A 21,704-nucleotide genomic window follows, 5' to 3' on the forward strand; every position below is an offset into this window, starting at 1 on the left:
CAGCCCAAAATAAATTTAAAAAAATTTTAAAAAAGAAAATATTGTTGTCACTCCCAAAATGTCCTTTATGCCCCTCCCTGGTCAATCTCCTAGCAGAAGCAGCCACTAATTTTTTCACCATAGATCAGCTTTGCCTGTTCTAGAATTTCATGAACACAAAACAATGTGATATATGTACTCACATTTGTTTATTCATTTAATAGAAAATTATTCAGCCCAGAGATACACATCTGATGTCTGTTCATGGGGAGTAATGAATGCTCTTGGACTGAACAAAGGGCCAAAGATATTTCTAGCTGTGACCTGTGACCTCCTCCCCCACAATCACATTGTCACTGAGAGACCATAAACCTCTGGGCCTCACAAACAGAAATGCAGGCTACAGGTGCCGCGTGTGCCTTGCGTTCTTCCTTGACCGCTCTCACCTATCCACACTGGCCCTGGAGGCCTCTCAGCAGCCCCACCCCCACCTCCACTCACATCCCACACCTGAGCTCCATCTACACTTCTCTACACAGGTGTGCAAGAGGGTGTCACAATCTCAGCCCGGCCCTTGCCCAAGTGGGTAAAAGTACAGGTGGGTAGATGGCTGGAAGGAACTGGACAAGCTGAGGCAGCATGTTGTCTCTTGGTCCTGTCCCGGGGGTAGGGGTGGAGACTAGGCAGGGACTGAAAAGTAAAGCACAAAGAAAGGAAACACCACTGGTCCCTGAGCAATCGGGGCTGGACAGCTGAACAGCACCTACCTGGAGTCACAGGGACCCTGGGCATAATGGTTTTGCCTTCCAAGAAGGACCTCAAGATCTCCCTGGAGGTCTTTGCTATTTTCCAGTGGGCCCTTAGTGCCTTTGTTATCGGTGAGTCTTCAGCCTTTGGCAGGGTGACCAGATGTCCTGGTTTGCCTGGGACTGAGAGGTTATAGGTTTTAGCAGGACTTTGGATGCTGAAACCAGGGTTGTTTCAGGTGAATAAGGACAGTTGGCCACCCCAGCCTCCATCTTGACATGCTTGGACACAGTCCTTGTGGAATCTGTGAGTGTGCATGTGGGTCTGGGTGCACACTTGTGCAGGAATGTGTGTGCACATGTGTGTGAGCCACACTTGTGGCTGTTATGTGTGGTGAGCCCTCCTGGGTCATCAGTGGGTCCTAGAAGGCATGTTTGGGAAAGATGGGGAGCAGTTCCACTGAGGCCTGCCAAGGAAATGGGCATAGCTGTGACCGCAGGGACCTGAGCGGACCATCGGTGCAAGACAGTTGTCTTGGTGGCAGAGGGAGCTCTGAAAATCTCTTGTCTGAAAGAATTCATCCATTTATCCATCTATTTTTCACTCTACCCACCCTACAAATCCTTTGTGAAAGTTACTTAGTTGCTGGCTATGGTGCTTTAGGTGCTGATGCAGACCATCCCTATGGGAAGGGGCCTGGAACAAAACTCTCATTTTTAAGTGGTTTAGGTGAGTATTGGCTGGAAGCAAGGGGATGAACTAAATGCCCCTACTTGGAAGATATCTGAGAAGGAAGAATGCAGGTGGACCTTGGGAGCTTGGGGCTTCCTGGTCAATAGGGAGAGTGGGCTAAAGAACAGGGACTGGGGGGCTCAGAGGCCTGCCTGGGGTGAGTACCAGGACCCCTGAATGCTAAGAGAAGAAAAGCAGTGTTAACCTAGGAATGATGGGCAATCAGAGCTAGAAGAGGCCAGGAGAAAGAAAGTCATATGAACCAGCTACTTACTTAGTGCCAGGCATTTTCATAAAATGAAACTTATGGTTTCATTTTAGCCTCCTGCCAGCCTTATAAGGCAGAAGTTATTATCATGCATAATAATACACACTAATAGCTACACACACACATATTGATAGCTTAACTAATATAGTATTAGCTAACATCTGTTGCGCTTTTTACCCCCATACCAGGCACTGTTCTAACCACCTAACGTGGCTATCATCTCCATTGTACAGATACAGAGGCTGAGGTACATGCCATCTAAATGGTCCATCCAAGATTGGACAGCTAGAAAATGGAGGAGCTGGCCTGTGCCTGAGTCCAGAAGGGCCTGATTTTGGCCTATGAATTCCTGTCCCTACCACCTGCATCTCCTTATTTACTGCTGATTGGGAGGCTAGATATGGACGTGGCTGTAGTGTATATGTTAGGCCAGAGAGGAAGGAGGAAGCTAGGCCTTCATTGTATGTACAAATTTCTGACTGAAAGGGGAGAAAAGTCCGCTGCAAATGACCTCTTATTGAGGACCAGGGCCCCAGCTGGGCTTCTCAATCTCCTTCCATGTGACCCAGTCCTTGGGGGCCTTTCCTCAGGAAGGGCTGAGTCCCATTTCTTGAGTTCTTGTCCTATCTCCACAGATTTGCCTCATTAGCACCCCCTCCCCTCACTGCCACCGTGTTCCCATGGCCTAGGAGCTACACTATATTAGGGGAAGAAGTATGACCAGTATGGACAGCCCAGGCCAGCCTAGGGGATGGAACCTCTAGGCTGGTAGCTCCCCTTTCTCACTCTAGTCTAGGATGTTACTCCTTAGAGGTAACCACTGTTAACAGTTTGTGTGTCTATAGACAGAAATTGGGGCTTCCCTGGTGGTTCAGTTTCTAAAGAATTCACCTGTAATGCGGGAGACCTGGATTCAAGTCCTGGGTTGGGAATATTCCTTGGAGGAGGGCATGGCAACCCACTCCAGTATTCTTGCCTGGAGAATCCCCATGAACAGAGGAGCCTACTGGGCTACAGTGACTAAGCACACAGCCAGAAATTATGGATATACATATGTGTGTGTGAATATATATATATATATATATATATATATTTCACCACATGCAGGGCTTTCCTGGTGGCTCAGTCTGTAAAGAATCCACCTGAAAAGCAGGAGACTGCCTGCAATGCAGGAGACTTGGGTTCGATCCCTGGGTCGGGAAAATCCCCTGGAGAAGGAAATGGCAACCCACTCCAGTGTTCTTGCCTGGTAAATCCCATGAACAAAGGAGCCTGGTAGGCTACGGTCCATGGGCTTGCAAGTCAGACACGACTTAGTGATTAAACCACCACCACCACCATGCCTGTACACACACACATACAGCCAGGATGCAAAAAAACAGGGATGTGAAAAACATAGTCTCTGAGTCAGACTGCCTGTTTTTGAATCACAGCTCTACTCCTTACTATCTGTGCTCCTTGAGCAGTTTATTGATCTTCTCTGAGTCTTGTTTTCTTCATTTGTAAAATGGACATGTGACAGTGGAATAATTGGACTGGCCCATGTATGCTATGGTAACCAACTAATGTGGAAATCTTAGTGGCTTAACTCAACAAATGATTATTTCTTGTTTATGTTAAACACCCAACACAGGTTGGTGGGAGTCTCTGCTCTCTGTGGATGAAAATGTCCAGGCTGTTGGAGGTACCTCAAAACTGTGATGCTGAAAAATGTGGCTTCAGAGATGACCACTGAGTGAGCAGGAAAGGGATCAGGTCTCATGCACACTCCTTTCTGCCACCACCAGAGTGACAGGTGTAAACAACAATGAGCCTTACTTTCAACTTTGATAATTACCAAGTATTCTTATGTATTTATTAGCAATTAGCATTTCTTTCTCTGTTAACAGCTCATTCATGACTTTTGTCCATTTTTCTATTAAATTTGAGTTGACTCTTAGAGGACATGTAAGAGATAGATGAAGAAGCAAGAATGTTCAGGGCAGAGAGTGAGCAATAGCTGAGATGAGGGGAGAGTGTAAAGCATTCAAGAAGCTGCCAGTGGTTAAGTGGGATGAGGGGCTAAGAGCAGCAGAACTGATGCTCAATAAATATTGAATGAAAGGATGAAAGAGTGGGAGAGGGAAGACAGAGGAGACCGGCAAAAGAGGCAGGGGACAGATTGTGCAGGGTTTGTCAATCAAGGAAGTGTTTGGACTTTTTCCTGAAGGCCATGGGAGCCATGACTGGGTTGGGCACAGGGCAATGGCATCAGATTGGTGGTTTTGAGAGATCATTACAGCTTTGGGTACCAAACTGATTATAGGAAGAGACTGTCATTCTAATTCAGGTCAGAGATTGTGGTGATTTGGCCCAGACCAGTCATAATTGTGAAGGGGGGAAGAGGCATTCAAGAAATTGGAGTAGAGTTCATAGGACTTGATGATCAGATGTGGGAGAGAGAAAGGGAGGAGGCGAGACTGAGGGTTCAGGGATCAGTGTGAGCTAGTGGAGCAGGCGGAACAGAGAAGGAGGAGAGTGGGTGAAAGCAGGGTGAGGACAGAGAGAAGCTTCCTCGAGGGCTCTTAATTAGAGCCTGACTTCGGGCTATATGGAGAGTGAGCCTGGGACAGAAGAGTGTTGGGCCTGGGCTCCCAGGAGGTGATGGTTCCAGTGCTTGTCCATCAAAGCTTTCCCAGCTCTTCACCCTATGAATCTGCAATGGAATCATATCCGTTTGGACCCTGATGACCTTGAGACAAGACCATCACACGAAGTCTGTGAGGAAGATAAGGCGGAGCTGGTGTTGCTATCCCCACTTTGCCAGTGTGAAGCTCAAAGTCTTGTTTGTGGTCATTCTCATGCGTGTCACCACCTGAAGCTGCACTGCCTCCCAAGATATCCCCAACACTGTCTGGGTTCAAGCAAAGCCTAAAAGAAACAAATCTCTTCTGGACTATACCCATGCCTCTCTTTATTTTTTGAGAAAGTCAAGTAGTTTTGTAAAGTGAAGTCACTCAGTCGTGTCCGACTCTTTGCGACCCCATGGACTGTAGCCCACCAGGCTCCTCTGTTCATGGGGTTCTCCAGGCAAGAATACTGGAGTGGGTTGCCATTTCCTTCTCCAGGGGGATCTTCCTGATGAACCCAGGTCTCCTGCATTGCAGGCAGATGCTTTAACCTCTGAGCCACCAGGGAAGCCCTAGTTTTGTAAGGAGTATATCAAAACCTGAAAGTGCTGGCCTTTGCTCCACGCTTAGATATGTTCCCTATAGGCAGCTATTCTCAACTTTGTTAGCTCTTTTTTTCAGGTATTTACCTCCATATGTCTAAACTTTACTATTTAAAATGTCTAAATATTACTATTTTCCAATGTAACAATTTTAGATAGTATCACTGACTTCCTAATATGGAACATTAGATTTCAGCTCAATATATGCCTTTTCCCCCATAACCACCTAGGTTGTTTTATTTAAACCTCTAACTATGACTAGTAAATCTTCTCCATAGACCAGCTATTTAGTGCACTATGATTATACTTCCTTTCTTGTGCAACTTCTTGTTTTCTCTGGAATTCATAATTGCTTCATTTTATTTTTTTACCTTTATTTTTTATTTAAAAATTTGTTGGAGTATAGATGATTTACTATGTTTAGTTTCAGGTGTACAGCAAAGTGATTCAGTTATACATATATTCATTCTTTTTCAGATTCATTTGCACATATAGGCTACTACAGAATATTAAGTAGAGTTCCATGTGGTATTCAGTAGATCCTTGTTGGTTATCCATTTTATATATAGTAGTGTATATATTAATCCCAAGGTCCTAATCTATCCATTCTCCCCATCCATATTTCTCTTTTGATCACCACAAGTTTGTTTTTGAAATCTGTGAGTCTTCCTTGTAAATAAATTCATTTATATCAGTTTTTAAAACTTAGGTTCTGCATATGAGTGAAGTCATATGGTATTTGTCTTTGTGTGACTTACTTCACTTAGTATGAGAACTCCAGGTCCTTCCATGTTGTTACAGATGGTATTATTTCATTCTTTTTATGACTCAGTAACGTTCCATTCCACATACGTACCACATCGTTGCTCTCCATTCCCCTGTCAATGGACATTTAGGTTGCTTCCATGTCTTGGCCATTGTAAACAGTGCTGCAATGAACACTGAGGTGCACGTAGCCTTTCAGACCATGTGTCTCTTCAGATGTATGCCCAGGAGTAGAATTGCTGGATCATATGGCACTTCTACTTTTAGTTTTTTAAGGAGCTTCCACACGGTTCTCCATAGTGGTTGCACCAATTTACCTTCCCACCAATAGTGCAAAAGGGTTCCTTTTTCTCCACATCCCCTCTCGCATTTATTGTTCATAGATTTCTTGATGATGGCCATTCTGACTGGTGTGAGATGATACTTCATTGTAGTTTTGATTTGTATTTCTCTAATAACTAGTGATATTAAACATCTTTTCATGTGTTTTTTGGCCATCTGTATGTCTTCTTTGGAGAAATGTCTAGATATCCTGAACATTTTTTGATTGGTTAATTGCCTCATTTTAAATTTTAGTTATCTCTTAGTTATCTATCAGTTATCAAGAATTCATCCCCAAACTCTCCACAAACACGTCAGGAATCTACACATTTCCTCTCCTTCACCACCAGCATTTTTTATTCCTTGAGGACCTCGCTGGTGGAGTCCAGCATCCTCCTGTTACAGTCCAGTCTCATGCACCACTGTCACCTCCAGGACCCGTGAGGCACCCTGGGTGCACAGTCTAAGAAGGTGTTCATGCTCAGCGCTGTGCAAGTGTTGGGTCAGTATTTGCCTGACCCCGAGAGTGAATGTCTCCTTGAGTTTTGTGCCCTGGGTGCCATGCTCTCCTCACTCTATTCCTGGCCCTGCTCACTTCCTTCCTTTGTTGGATTTCTTTTTACCTGGATCCCATGCTATCCTCTGTCTTGCTTTACTCCCTCATTTTTGTGGAGCACATCCTCCACTAGTTTCCTGAGAAAGGGATGTGGGAAACAAACTCTCTGACTATATGTCTGAAATTGTCTTTATTCTCTCTTCATACTTGATTAATAATTTGGCTGCATATAGAATATCCTAGCTATGTCTAGTGTAAGTATCTGAGTCTAGAGTCTCTTTGGTTAATTTTATTTCAGAGAACAATGCTCCCATGGCCCAGCTGTATAGTGAAGGAGAAGAGGTCTGGGGTTTTAACTACTTCTTTGATACATTTTCCATCAAGCCCTGTTACATCTGCTTTTTCTAATACCTGGTGTTTGCAAATTCTGAGTCTTTTCTAGATTCTCTAGTACAAACAGGCTTACTCTTGTAGACACTCCCCCTCACAAGTAATCACATTTCAACTTTCTTGTTCTCAGTCAGTTAATCCCTCCTCTGCCCACTGTCTAGCAGGCAAACATTTTGCTGACAGCGTTCAGTCACTTTTGGCATCTCTCTGATTCTCTTTTTCCTTGCAGAATCTCTATTTTTTAAAACATCCTGTGATAATTTTCATGAGGCTGCAGCAAGGAGTCACGATAAAACTTGTGTTCATTCTGCCATGTTCAATTATGAGTGTTTCATGTCTTTTCTAACCTTTCTTTTGACCCCCTTTCTCTCGCTGTCTTATTCACAGTTATTTTAAAAAATGAGTCCAGTAAGAATCCTGAGCATGGCTCCCTGTGACTCATCTCCATGAAGTCTGTCCTAACTACTCTAACCTACATTGTTCCTATCTTGTTCGAGCTCAGCATGGTCCATACTGTATTCTGGTACAGTCTCCTTTGTTTCTTGTTTGCCAACTTGCATGCTCCCAACCTGGCTGAAGGTTATCATCCTCTTTCTCTGGCATTCTGTTCACCTTCTCAGAGATGATACGGAGAGAAAAATGTGAGTTGGAGGAAGACTATTCCTGGCTCTGTCTCTCCAGGACTCCTAAATTCTGGTGGCCAAATCAGGGAGACCCACCACTGACTCCCTGCCACTGACTGCAGCCCAGAGTGCTGCTGGTGCAGGCCCTGGGGGGAGAGGGCTGACTGCACGGAGCACAGCGAGGGAGGAAAACACCTTGTCTCCTAGACTCAAAACAAGTTCCCAAGGCTAGGGCAGATGCTGGGGCTCTGGGCACGCAGGCATGTGCTGGGGTGAGGAAGTAAGATGGTAATGTGAGCCTGGCTGAGAGTGCTTGTGACCTTGCGGTAGACATAGCCCCAGAGGGAGGGCAAGTGTGAGGCTCTGTTCGCAGTTCATTGACTCTGGCCTGGGCTCCCTCCAGTGATCACCGTGATCGCCGTCAACCTCTACCTGGTGGTGTTCACGCCGTACTGGCCCGTTACCGTGCTCATGCTTACCTGGCTGGCTTTTGACTGGAAGACCCCTGAGAGAGGTGAGGGCCCTGGAAGGGCTGTTGCCACTCGCCACATGCTCTTTCTTTCTCTCCTTATACTCCTGCCAATTCCCTGGCAGCCCTTCAGCCTGACCTTGTCTGGGCTGGAGGTGAGGGAAGGGGTCTTTTCAAGGTGCCAAGTGAGGCCCAGGTGGGAACTGGAGTGGGCGGGGGAGGGGCGGCTAGCACAGCAGAGAGCTAGGGCTGTCCCAAACAGGCCCTGAAGTTCATTCCCAGCCTGGTTGTCACTTAAGGGGGCAGGACACGGTAAGGGCTGAGGGCACCCAGAGATAACAGGGTGGACAAAGCTCAGCTCCATCAGCTTTGTTTTCAGGTGGCCGCCGGTTTAACTGCGTGAGGAAATGGTGCCTGTGGAAGCAGTACTGTGACTACTTCCCACTCAAGGTGAGGAGTCCCAGATCCCCACTTGGGCCCCAGGCCCAGCCCTGACTCCCTGTGGCAGCAGCTGAGGCAGGGCAGGGGGCGGGGGCATAATTCACATTGAGGCCCATGTGAATGAAGCTCCCCAGAGTCTTGTGTTACCTCATCTGCACGGCCAGACATGACAGCCCTTTCCTTTCTAGGTCTCTGGCCGAAAGAGAGGAACTCTTCCCTGGCTATATCTTTCTTGACTCCACTTTCCTCCACAGCTTCTGAAGACTCATGATCTCTCCCCCAGCCTCAACTATATCGTCGCCTGCCACCCTCATGGGCTCTTGTCCCATTCATGGTTTGGCCACTTTGCCACAGAGATGTCAGGCTTCTCCAAGACATTTCCTGGCATCACTCCTTATGTCCTCACACTGGGGGCCTTTTTCTGGGTGCCTTTCCTCAGAGAATATATCATGTCTACAGGTGAGTTGGCTCCTGGGATGGAAAGCCGAAGAAATACATGGCTGCCTGAGAGAGAAGTATTGGGTAAATAGGTGAGAACAAGGCCGGCTCTGTGATCCCCTCTGGTCTGAAAAGCTACTTTAGGCTCAGCTGCCTAAAAGAGCCCTTTCCTAAAGAGGGTTCTCCCCACCTTAGAAGAAGTAGGGAGGAAAGTTAGGAGGTTTAGCAGGTCACCAATGATCTTTTGGTTTTTCCTGCCTACCAGGGGCCTGCTCTGTGAGCCAATCCTCCATGGACTTCCTGCTTACCCGTAGAGGCACAGGCAACATGCTGATTGTGGTGGTTGGCGGCCTGGCTGAGTGCAAATATAGCCTGCCTGGATCTACCACTCTGTTCCTGAAGGGCCGCACTGGCTTCGTACGCACGGCCCTTCAGCACGGGTAAGGACACTCCTGGTCCAGACTGGGGAGAGGAGATCCAAAAGCCCAGCAGGGAAGGAGGAAGAGGTTTTGAGGAAATGATATTTAAAGAGGGAGGCATAAAGTTGCTTCTGTTGTGGAATAGAGGCTGTGTCAGGTTCTAGAGGCATTTCTGCTTCTGAAGAAAGGCCAGCAGGCCAGCCTGGAACCTTATCTGCCTCAGACTAGCATCTCATCTGGACCAGTCTCTCTAAAAAGGTGACTGGCTGCAACTGTATGTCAGAGAAAGCCAAAATTTCCATGTGGGTGAAAGGGAAGAAACCAAAAAGAAATGGCCCTTGGCTCCTAGCTTCCAGTGTCTCGGACAATGTGGGTTTACAGGAGGGTCTGGGACTCGCTGGGGCTTACCTGGTGGCTCAGATGGTAAGAAATCTGCCTATGATACGGGAGACCCAGGTTCGATCCCTGGGTCAGGTTGATCCCCTGGAGAAGGGAATGGCACCCATTCCGGTATTCTTGCCTGGAGAATCCCATGGACAGAGAAGCCTGGCGGGTACAGTCTGTGGGATCACAAAGAGTTGGACATGACAGAGCGACTAACACACACACAGTGGGGCTCGCTTCCCTTAGCTCGCAGGCAGCCTTGGGTAGACCACGCATTGCTTCCACTTAGTTTGGACCTGGGCCTAGCTGGGTTAAGGGCTGAAGGAACTTACAAGGAGACCTAGGGGGCACTGGTGGTCAGCCTACATTCCTAACCATCAGAGAACATGCTTTTCTTTTTCAGGGTGGCTCTAATCCCAGCCTACTCCTTTGGGGAGACAGAACTCTACAATCAGTACACTTTCACCCCAGGGGGCTTCATCAATCGCTTCCAGAAGTGGTTCCAGAGTATGGTGCACATCTACCCTTGTGCTTTCTATGGGCGTGGCTTCACTGAGAACTCCCTGGGCTTTCTGCCCTACGCTCAGCCTGTTACCACCATTGGTAAGTGGGCCCTTCAGCTGGCAGCCACGTCTAGGACACAGGATCTGGTTCCAATGCTAGACCTTGGCTCTGGCCGTGTTCAGAGGCAGGGAGGCTGGCCAGGATGTGTGTAGGGTAGGGGGAAGCATGGGGGAGAACCTGGGCTGGAGGCCCATTCTGAGGAGTGAGCCACTCTGATGCTTTTCCCTCTAACTTCTCCATCTCCCCTGGCAGTTGGGAAGCCTCTACCACTGCCCAAGATTGAGAACCCAAGCAAGAAGACGGTGGCTAAATACCACGCAATCTATGTGGATGCCCTGCGCCAACTGTTTGACCAGCACAAGACCAAGTTTGGCTTCTCAGAGGCCCAAGAGCTGGTGGTAACTTGACAGACACCCCCACGGCCTCTCAGCCTGGTTGGAAGGTGTAGCAACAGGACTTTTGTATGACTCCTGCTCCTTACTTGGTCAGTCCTTGGAGTGACGGCTTTGTGTGTGTGGGTGCCTGCTTGGCTGTTTTCTGCATCCCTCTTCCTCCTTCATTTCTCTCCTTCGAGCTCTTCTCTGACTTTACCTTGGGGTTACAAGGAGATGACCCCAAAGGCAGGGAAGGCCCTGGGGAGAGGTGTCCTGAAACCTCCCTCACATGCACTCACTCAGCATCAGAACTGAGAAGAGAATAAAAAGCCCACCTCTGATACTGTCTGTGCCCCAACCAGCCTGTTCCCTAGGACCCCTGCTCTTGTCTCTTTCCCTTTAGCTCTTAAGCAGCCCTATCTTCTGGCATCAAGGCTTCTCAGGACCAGTGGCCTTGATGTCCAGTGGGCTTTGAATTCAGGCCTCTCCACCTTCAAACCCTATGACTTGAAACAACCAGTCTTCTCTGTTTCCTCATCTGTAAAATGAGACAAATAGTTCCTCCAGTGCTTACTTCAAAGGTTGGTGGGATAATACTGAATGTGATTGAACTTTGCATACTGGAGAGCTCCACAAATTATTCTGCCCACTTCTTATCCCTGAGCAAACAATGCCCTACATGTTATGACATCTCAATGTTTAGAATAAAGTTTATCCAATTAAAAACATTCTAATCTATTTTTATTGTTATTTTTTCAAGTTTGTCTATTTTATTTTTCATTTGTTTGCCACTCAGCCCATGGGATTTTAGTTCTCTTACCAGAGATCAAACCCGTGCCCCCTGCACTGCAAGTGAGGAGTCTTAACCACTGGACAGCCAGGGAAATTCCTAATTTTTAAAGAAGAAAGTTGACACTGTAGGATCTTGTCAACAGTTGTTTGAAAGTTTAAGTAACCTTTATAGTTGGATGAGCTTGGGGAGCTACTTTAACTCTTTAATGTTGGTCTCATCTGCAAAATGAGTGATACGTCATGGGGAGCTGGAGGCTGGATCTACCCAAGCTGTTTTGGGCCCAGGCCTGAAGAATGTTACAAAAGTCAGAGTCTCAAGCTGAGGGTGACTCCCTGCTGTGTCTTCACCTCAGGAAAATGTTCGTTTTTGCATGACCCCTAGCCTACTGGACATGTGGTTACAGGAAAAGACCCAGGTGATGGGGATGGGTGCATGTGGGCTGGGGCACAGAGAGGATATGGGATGTTCTGACAGGAAACTCAGACCACCTTGCTTCTGCTGCCCCTTCTGAAATGGGTGCCTCAGTTCTTCTCCAAGTTCATGTGTGGTGTCAAAGAAGCATGTAGTGGAATTCCCTGGTGGTCCAGGGGTTAGGATTCCAGGCTTTCAGGAACCTGCTGAGGGCACAGGTTCAGTCCTGGTCAGGGAACTAAGATCCCACAAGCCACCCCAAGCCCTCCAAAAGGCACCTAGCAGGTAGGACGTGCTCAAGCTGATTTTAAGAACAAGGGGAAAAAGCTTTATTTGCAAAGAATAAACCATTAATTTACACAAACTTACATCCCGGTTTATATACATTATGTATAGTTTATATACACAGTATCTCACACTGGATGCTGATCCCCAAAGCAGCATCGGGCCTGCTCCAGGCCACCCTCACCATGCAGCCCTTCTCCCATCCCAGCTGGAAGCTTTCTGACTAAAGAAATGACATATCCCAACTCCACTTGGAGAGAGCCCTAAAATGGATTACAAGGAAAAAATCCAGTTCTTTTTTGTGCTCACATGGCCTAGGTTAGACTTCAGGCAGGAGGGAGTCCTGAGGTAGCGCCAGGACTCCCTGCAGTTGGGCCTGTCCAGAGGCTTCCATCCTGAGGCAGAAGCTGGGGGAAGTGCCCTGGGGAAGGAAGCACTTTGACAAAGGCTGTGGCCACGCATTCCCTGCCTGACCAGGCTCTGGAAGGGGGCCAAGCACTTCCAGACTTGAGTCTGTGGGTTGCAGAAAGAAGGGGGCTGTGTGGGACACGGACTGTGCCTCCCTCACCTTGCTGAGTCTGGAGGTTGGGGCCCCCACACCTCAGGAAGGTCACCTTCCCACTCTGGACCTCAGTTTTCCACATGGGTAGGGTAGAAGGTAGGTTGGGCTAGATTACTTCTAAGGGCCTCTTGAGTTCTTAATTTCTCTGAATCTATTTGCATCCACCAGAAGTTACATAAAACACACGTATTCACACATGGCTCAAACTCTTTGTTCACCTTCAGGGTTCCTAGCCCTTTATTGCTCATCAAAAGAGATTTGGCTCAGGATGGATGAAGGGGGTCCCCAACAGCTGCCTTTTGTGCCAGCTTTGGCTGTTGGAGCTGGAGCAGCTGGCAAAGCCCCCACTATGCAATTCTCCTTCAAACCTCTGTCATCCGCTTGCTCACAAATGTCCTCATCCCATCCTCCGTGCTAGCCTCAGCTTTCTAAAGCCATGTTGGTGTAATTCCAAGGGGTGAATCTAGCTCCACATTCTCTTAAGAGTAAATGACTTCAATAACTTTGCAGCAACAGGGCTCCCCAGCTACCTCTTGCTTCCCTCATCACCCCACTCCCTCCAGAGCTGTATTTGAAGGGTCACAATGAATAAGAGTCCTGTGTGAATCCCATTTTCCCTCTAATCCCCTCCATACCTAGAGAAGAGGGTTGGTGTCAGAATGCCCTTTAGTGGCACAATTAGGAAGTCTTTTGCTTCCCTCGTCTCATCCAGACCTCTCTTGGGTTTTCTTTGCATCCCTGAGAGATCCTGGTAATACAGAGGTCTCTGTGGTATGGCAGAAAGAGATAAGGAGTCACTCTGTAGCTGTGGGAAGTGACTGGCTCCTGTAACTTGTCTGAAGGGTAACCAGAGGAGGCCCTTGTCCACAGGAGGGGCCCCATGCACAGTGGTTGGTTCACTGGTTGGTTGTTTCATTGGATGAAAGAACACAAAGGGTATCTGTTCTGTGGGTACTGGAGGCCTGCTGCTTGGGCACGCTACCAAGACGATTCTTCTGAATACAAAAGCTCTAAGGCTGATGGGAGTTTCCCAAAGAAATGGCCGACTCTTTTGTCCCAGAGCCCTTGGCAGTCAAGAGAAAAGGCATTACCATCAAGGAACGAAAATGAGCCTCTCTGCGTTTCTCCCTAGATTCCTCAAGGATTTGGGGTCCATATTACCATTTTGATTGGTTCTCTCTTGTATTCTAAATTCAAAACAACACTGGGGAAGAACAGAAGAGCTTCACAGTCAGACCTGGTTGAAAGCCCCAGGTATGACTTAAGTTGGGTGAGATCTTGCTCAAAGCACTCAACCTCTGAGCTTCGTCTAAATGATAGGGTTGGTAATATTATCAATGGAGATAGAGAAAACACAAACTTTAAGGAGAGGTTCTCATCAGATTCTGCTAACTGAGGACTGTCTAAGGCACTTTATAGGATCTGGGGTCAAACATGCCTCAAGCTTGCCTCATCTGGGGTGGGAAGACTATCATTAGCAACCAGATAATGGGGGAGTAGCTCACTCCCTCTTGCTCTGATTCTTGAAGGGCCAAGCAGCATAGTTTCTTAAAAAACGAAGGCACAGCAGGGAAATGAGTACCTGTTGTTCTTGGTGGATTTCAGCTGCTGAAGGATCTTACTCCCTTTCTCTGCAAAAGGAAATTTGTTCCAGGAGTAAAAGTAGCAGATTCTACAAGACTGGCTCTCTCAGCTTTGGGCTACAGACCCAGCACCCAGACTGGGCCCAGACAGTTAGAAATAAGACCCTTGAATGATCCTATCATGATTCGATGGGAAGCTTGAGGGTGGGGGAAAGAGGTCTTTGGGCCTGACTAGAGGGCGCAAGCCTGCCCATTGCCTAGACACTGCCTCCTCTTGAGCCTGGATTCAGGGAAGCAGCACTGGAATCTATGGTGACTCTTCTGTGCTGTGGTTTTCTGGAGCCAGAGAGAAGAAAGCGGGTGGTATGTGATTAGTAGGGCATCAGTTGTTGTCCTTTCAGACAAGGTCTATGCTAATGACCACTTGGATTGCAATACACTTGAAGAAAATCCTGTCCTATCCCCAGCTCTTACCCTTTCTGGGTCTGATAAAAAGCTCTGCCTTGCTGATACCCAGGGTCAGTCTAGGGTTTGGGAATTTTAGTAGGCTAGCATGGCAGCTGCCTAGATACTAGAATTTGAAGGCACTTTTGGAGGTCATCCAGTCCAACTCTTTGTCCCCAGACATAACTCGGACTAGATGAATATTTGTGCTGCTTAATACATGGATAACTTCCTTTTTGTGCCCAGGTAATCTAAAGAGTATCTCAGACTCGCACAAACACAGGTCCCGGGATAGGCACCAGTCTCAGACAGAGGTAGGCTCTGGCGAGGGAAAAAAATGGGAGTTCTTACCAGGCTGGGAAAGGGGCAATTGTGCAGGCACCCGGGCAGTTTTCTGAGCTTGGAGCACAGGTGTAAACAAAGTGAAAGACACGTGGCCCCAAGCATGGCCTCTGGTTCTTATACAGGCAGGTGTATGGCCATGCCCTGCAACTGCTTCAAGGAAAAGCAAACCTCTCCCCAAAGCCCTGCCAACTGCTGGCACACGGATCAGTGAGAGTGGGAAGACCATCTGGCAGGCTTCTGCCCTGGTTTCTGTAACAAGCACCTGCATTTCCTTCCTTGCCCCTTTCCTTAGGCTGCAACGTTACCATCCTACCCCACATGTACCCTTCGAGGTCAAAGGCTTGCCCCACAGTTTGGGCTGTACTGTTGCTACTTCTCGCCTGCTGCCCAAGCCCCTCACTTTAGTGCAACAGAATGACACCAGGGACCTTGAGGTTGTAGTCATGCTAGAAGCAGTCAATGGGGAGCCAAGGAGGAAGGTTCTGCTTCACGCCAACCCTGGGGCTTCATCAACTGTCCTGTTCACTCCAGGTCAATCTGGAAAGTCAAGTTGGCCTTGTCATCTTGGAATTACTGGGGAATAAATAGCACTGGGAAATTTTTCTCTGCGGCTGTGACACCCACATACCTCATTCCACAGCAGCACTTAGAGGTTCTGGGAGACTTAGCTCCCTAACCTGGGGTAGGGACATGGGCAGGGGCAAAACGAGGTTGGAGGGATCTAGGATGCAGGGGCCTCGCCCAGCCTGATGGCCCCGAAGAAGGTGGTGTGCTTGCTCATGTTGATAGAGATGTCAGCGTGCACCATCTTCACGGCGATCTTCTGCCGGGCTTTGAGGAGGCAGACACCTGCTGTATAACAAGTGTTGTAGTTGGTTTTGCCTGTCTCAATACTGCGGGTGCACTGCAGGAAGGGTTTCTCGTCCACCACCACCTCATAGCTGGCGAAGTCAGTGAAGTTGATGTAGTATACCTGGGGGAGAGGCAACAAGAAGGGATTGGGGGCGAGCAGAAGGAGAGGGTGGGGCCCTCCCTGGTGACCAGTAGACAGGACCCACTCATGCGAGTTGCCACTGTGCCTCGTGAAGGGAGCAGTACCACCTGAAGACACGCTAGTCAGACAACAGGACAGGTGGGGCGACAGGCTTATTCACTGTCCAGCCTCCCCTCCATTGGGCTGAGGGGGCTGGAAACCTTCCTTTCAATAGCACATGGCGGGGGGACACTCTGCAAGGTGAACGTGCCACGCCTCATTCATCCCTTTATCTCCCCTAGCTCCCTACCCCCGCCGGCTGCTCTCTTTGGCCCTAGTGTGAAGCACAGTTCTCCTCACACACTAGGAGCTCGATCAGTGCTGCAGACACAAATGACTATGAATCAATTTTCGATTTCTAGCCCCAGGAACTATTTGTAGATAAACTTAGAAGTCATTGATTCCCCTAAGAGGGCGCAGGAGCAATTTGTGGGTTCTTCAGTTCTTTCTGCTTGTAGCCCCCGTTCCCTGCTGCTGAATTCTCAACAATTCTCCCAGTGCCCCTTGGTCCTCTCGTCTACTGATAGAAGAACAGGTCCAGAGAGATGGAGAGCGATCCGTCACAAATGAGATAAAGAATGTGGAAGGGCAAACTAACTTTACTTGGTGAACAGAAGAAGTGCTAAGCTACGTTCAGTGGCATGACATCCAGGGGATTTTCCCAATTTGCGTGGGGTCCAAGGCCTGAGCCTACCCCCCATTCTAACCCAGGGCAGGCCCAGAGGATTAATTTTTCTCTTCATCACTACCTTATCCATCACACCCCACCCCAAGCTTTGATCCCCGCCCCACATCAAATGGCACTTAGGACAAATGTCCCATAGGACACTGGGATCATACCCCTGGGCTTTGGGACACCCATCTGTCACCCTAAATGACTCTAAGAAAGGTTGCTCCCTTCATAGACTGTTTAGGAGGCAGCAGTGCATTCAGGTGTTAGGACTGATCTTTGGGTCAGGAACCAAGCTGTGTCAGGATGTTTGGTGGGCTCAGCAAATGCTCAAGGACCCACCTTCTCTGACTACTCTCCTGGGAGACCCTTCTTGCTGGCTTTGTTGTCTTTCTGCCTATCTGCCTGCTTGCCCCTCACCCCACAGAAGCCTCTGCATTCACCTCATTCACCCTCATTAACCTCTAGCTCTGAGGAGCCACACTATTAGAAATTTTTCTGAGGTGGAGATAAAGTCCGGAAGAGCACTCTTCATTATAAAGCCAGTGGTGTGGGGAGGGAGGGGTTCTCAGCAACCCTGGAACTGACTTTTAAAGAATATACTGAGACAGAGTTCGGTTTTGGCAGTAGAACCAAACAGCTCAGTGGGGAAGCTAGGGCCTGGGGCCCTGCAGGAGGGGATCGGATGGCAGGGTGTGGGAGGGGCCTCTTTTCAGTTTTCAATCACATCTGGCTAAGACTTTCAACTCCCTCCCAGAGTGGGTCTTCCCTCCACGCCCCCGCCGCCCCCCCCCGCCCCCCCAAGGATTTCAGCCATTGGCTGGTCTGGGCTGGCTCCACAGTGCCCCTCTGTGGCATGCAAAGGATCTGCATTCTGGATATAAGAAGAGTTAGGCCTGAGACCGTACTCACTTCTACCTGACTATAGATGAAGTAGGTGCCGTCCACCAGTACCTCCAACTCCCCGCTGCGGGGGTGTAGTTTAAACACCTTGGGGTTCATGGTGATGCGAGACCAGTCATTGAGTACTCCACCTGAAAGATCTCAGTATGAGAGAACGGCAGTCACTCAGTACATGTCAGAATCATCTGGGCAATAGAAACAACAAATATCAAACTGTACACAACCCCCACCCTCATTGCGATATAACCCGGAGAGCCCAGGAGGCCAAACGTTAAGAACATCTGGAAGCAGAGAAAGGGATCTGTTTGTAAATTGGCAGCCAGGCCTGCTTCAGGCCCCTGGGGTCTGTATGTCCTTTCTCTTTCCTTTTCTGACTTCTCTGTCTGGAAGGATCTTTAACCAACACCTTCCAACTGGAATTGGGGGTGGTTGGTAAGAAGAGGGTGGGCATGCTGCCCTATTTTCTTTGTTGTTCTGAGACCTGCATAGGCAAAATCCAGACACTGAGGGGCAGGCTAGGTCTTATTATTCCATTTCATCTCACCAGCCATAGCTCCTGAATCCCTATTTCTCCTTGTCCTTAACAGATTCCTTTTTATAGCTCCTCCACACTCATTTCTTTCTGGAAAGTCTCCATGGGCCCCCAGTAAACCACTTGGCCCAAGGATCTGTCTACTCAGAGAACTTAAGGGATCAGGGTTAAGTCAGACTTCATGGCAGCCAGACAAGGAACAGCCAGTAATAAGGCCATGTAGGGTAGAGGGATCTTTATGAGTGAGGGGTCAACTGCCACCCTGGTTCTGCAGCCCTAGAACCAGCCAAATGGATGGAGAGGGTGTCAGAGCATGGAGGCGCTGCTGCAAAGCATTTCTCATTAATACCCCACTGTGAATGGAGAGGCATGTGAGGCAGGAAGAAGAGCTTGCCTTCCCATTCTGTAGCAAAGGGGATGTTCCTTCCCACCCCAAGAGGAGGGAGTCCAGGCTTGGGAGCCTTTTCCCTTCAAAACCATCCATTTTTAGAGATGCAGACATAGAGAACAGATTTGTGGACATGGGGGTGTGTGTGCAGGGGGGAAGGAGCGGGTGGGATAAATGGAGAGAGTAGCATGGAAGAATATACACTACCATCTGTAAAATGGATAGCCAGTGGGAATCTGCTGTATGAGTCAGGGAACTCAAACCAGGGCTCTGTAACAACTTAGAGGGGTGGGATGGGGTGGGAGGTAGGAGAGAGGTTCAAAAGGGAGGGGATATATGTATACCTATGGCTGATTCATGCTGATGTATGACAGAGACCAACACAATATTGTAAAGCAGTTATCCTTCAATTAAAAATAAATTTTAAAAAATCCATTCTTCATCCAAGAAAACATGTTTTGAAAGTCCATCCTTGGCTAGTCTTGGGAGGTCTGCCTTTCCAAGGTGTGAGGAAAAGGTGCCCATCTTCCCTTGAGGAGATAAGCAGACGGGATAGTTCAGAGGAGATGCTCTGGCTCTGTCCCTCATGGAGGACCATTCTGCAGGAAATCTTCTACCCCTGACCCCTCACTCTTGCTTCTGCTGGAACTAAAGATCAGCATAGACTACTGCTGGGGATTGGCCCAGAGGGGTTGGAACTAGTCTTGTATGGTGGGAGCAGAATCAGTAGCTTCTGGCATAACACTGAGGCCACCCATCCAGACACCCAAACAAATCTATTTCTTGACTGTCTCACTTCTCCCTGGATTGATGGTGATCATGGCCTACCCAGCGTCCTGGGTCTTAAGGCACTTGGTCCCGGCAGGACAGTTTGGGTTTTGGTGCCATCATGTTCTTACTTATATTTCTGAGGCAGTTAAGTCAGGCATCCAGGTGGCAGTCTGAGAGGTAGCCAAGCCCAGTCACTAAGGAAGCAGAGCACAGCCAGTTTAGGACTGACTGGGTTCTTAGAAGCTGTCCCTATGCAGCAGGTTTCTGACCCTTCATTTACTGCTTCTGTACTCACAGCCCCTCCCTTCTGCTCCAAGCTCTGTAAGCATCTGGCATCTTGGCTGGCTTGCTGCTTCCTGAGGCTCCTGGGGGTTCATGCATTTTAGGCTTTGTATACCCTGGGGACTGGACATTATTTCAAAACACTGTTCTTTAATGAATGTTCATGTCTCTTTGGGGAAGAAAATGAAGCTAATCACTCAGTGGAGTATACACACACATCACTGAAGTAGCAGAGTGCAGTGGAAAGAGTCAGAGAGATGTGGTTTTGAATCCCAGCTCCTACTCTTAATGGAAATCTTGGGCCAGTTAATTAACCTTTCTGAGCTTCAGTTTCTCTCTGTAGAAAGGAGCTAATGCCCACCTTTGTTGTGAGGATCAAATCAAATCAAAGACAAAAAAAGTATGTCGAAAACTCTAAAGTACCATACAAACATAAGGCAGTAGATTTATTATGGTGTTGTCCAATCTCTCTGGCACTCTATTTCCCCACCTTTGAAATGCAGGGATTACATTAAGGTAGGATTTCTAACCTCCTTCAATCCACCCCCTTTTTTTGTAGACACTAGCATCTCATACTTCCTACAGAGTCTAACATGCCCCCCACTTCCCTGAGAGAAATGCCCCTCCACCCTAGACCCATCACACAAAAAGATTTGATTTTATGTATTTCTACTTTCTATAATTTGTATTGTGAAAATGTTGATCAAACTATACATATTCCCAGTGGTGACTCTGATTCAGCCTTCACTTTCCAAGAATCCTTGGTTTAGACAATGTCTCAAGTCCCTTTCAGCTGCTTCTTTTTTTTAATCTGTGCTTCTAACTGCAATTTGTAGTAACCAGTCTGAGGGCAAGCAATTACTTGAAACAGCCAGCAGAGGGCAAAATGGAGTAGAGAGTGGCCCCTAGTGTCAAGGGTACCTCCGAGGTCTGGGAGGAACTAGGCTGGGTGATTATTTAAGGCTGTGGGTAAGGGTGGTGGCAGGAAAAAACTCTTCTTAGGGAGAGAGCCTACTTTGACTCTTACCATTCTTGACTTGGATCGCTGACCCTTGGCCCTGTAGATGCACCACGGCTGGCTGGGAGGATGAGAAGGACAGAGAAAGTAGTCACTGTGAGAAATGGCTGCTTGCTCAGCCACCAGTTGCCAGGATTCCACCTTCTAGTCTTCATTTGTATCCCAATTCTGACCCCTCTCCCCTGTCTTGGGATGCGAGTGGCCACATTTCTACTAGAGGGTAATATGATTTTATAGCTCTGCCAAATGTAATGCCTCTGAGCCTCATTTCCCTAACTGTGAAATGGGGATTCTGAGAATCTCTGTCTGGCCTCTCTCACAGAGATGTCTGAAGATCAACTGAGGTGACGAATATAAAATACCCTGCAAGCCATCCAGCACTGTGCAGCTGTGTAGATTGATTGCTGTGGCCAAACAGCTGTAGTGAGAGAAGCCGTGATGAGACAAGGCGAGGCAGTGGAACTGCCAGTAGAGATGGATCAGGAAGCTCAGGGACTAGGGAGGAGCCCTTCAGGCCATGAAGGCAAAAGGCCAGGCTGGGCTTGACCTGGAACTGGTTGGCTGATTTTCAAGAACATATTCTTAAAGTTCTAAGCTGCTGGCGTCAGGTGGTAGGAGTCCAGACAAGGTGTCTGGGGGTAGTCGGGGAGGCCCAGGACCAGGTGAATAGACCTCACTGACAGCTCATGTCAGCTGACTACTGGGCTTGGCTGTGGTGACCCTCTGTCTCCTAGGGAATGGGGAAAAATAGCCACAGCTCAGTTCTCTGGCTAAAAGCAGCCCCTGGGGCAAAGTTTTTCTATTCATGGGAGGGGGCTGTGAATGAAAAGCCCCCAGAACCTCCAGGGTCTCCTCACAAAAGAAAGCCTCAGAAAACTTAGCAGGGAGCAAACTCAAGGGTGGCTCAGGCCTGTGGCCTTCCCTCCTTCCCAGCAAGACAGCAATTCCCAGCCAACCTGGTTTTCTCGAGTTCCAGCTTTATCAGCAGCACCTGCAAAATAGG

The 21,704-nt window shown here is 48.2% G+C and overlaps 2 protein-coding genes across 5 annotated transcripts in view; one reads left to right on the top strand and one right to left on the bottom strand.

Annotated features, from left to right (window-relative positions):
- The first annotated feature begins 601 nt into the window (after window positions 1–601).
- On the top strand, window positions 602–11,270 carry AWAT2 (acyl-CoA wax alcohol acyltransferase 2). The gene is made up of 7 exons (XM_061409836.1): window positions 602–857; window positions 7,996–8,106; window positions 8,441–8,511; window positions 8,757–8,961; window positions 9,206–9,380; window positions 10,147–10,346; window positions 10,560–11,270. The coding sequence occupies exons 1-7, from the start codon at window positions 773–775 to the stop codon at window positions 10,712–10,714; spliced, it is 1,002 nt and encodes a 333-aa protein (XP_061265820.1). The 5' UTR covers window positions 602–772; the 3' UTR covers window positions 10,715–11,270.
- A 920-nt stretch (window positions 11,271–12,190) lies between these two features.
- Window positions 12,191–21,704, bottom strand: part of EDA (ectodysplasin A) — a 396,087-nt gene continuing 386,573 nt past the window's right edge. The window contains exons 5-8 of one of the 4 annotated variants that reach the window (XM_061409835.1): window positions 21,658–21,692; window positions 20,711–20,762; window positions 17,726–17,841; window positions 12,191–16,077 (exon numbers count right to left, since the gene is read on the bottom strand). In XM_061409835.1, the coding sequence (XP_061265819.1) occupies window positions 15,826–16,077; window positions 17,726–17,841; window positions 20,711–20,762; window positions 21,658–21,692 (455 nt within the window). In that variant the 3' untranslated portion in view covers window positions 12,191–15,825. Of the gene's footprint in view, window positions 16,078–17,719; window positions 17,851–20,710; window positions 20,763–21,657; window positions 21,693–21,704 lie in introns of all 4 variants that reach the window. The other 3 variants (XM_061409834.1, XM_061409832.1, XM_061409833.1) reach the window with 3 other exon arrangements.

Source organism: Bos javanicus, chromosome X (genome assembly GCF_032452875.1).
Source record: "Bos javanicus breed banteng chromosome X, ARS-OSU_banteng_1.0, whole genome shotgun sequence".
Taxonomy (NCBI): Eukaryota; Metazoa; Chordata; class Mammalia; order Artiodactyla; family Bovidae; genus Bos; species Bos javanicus.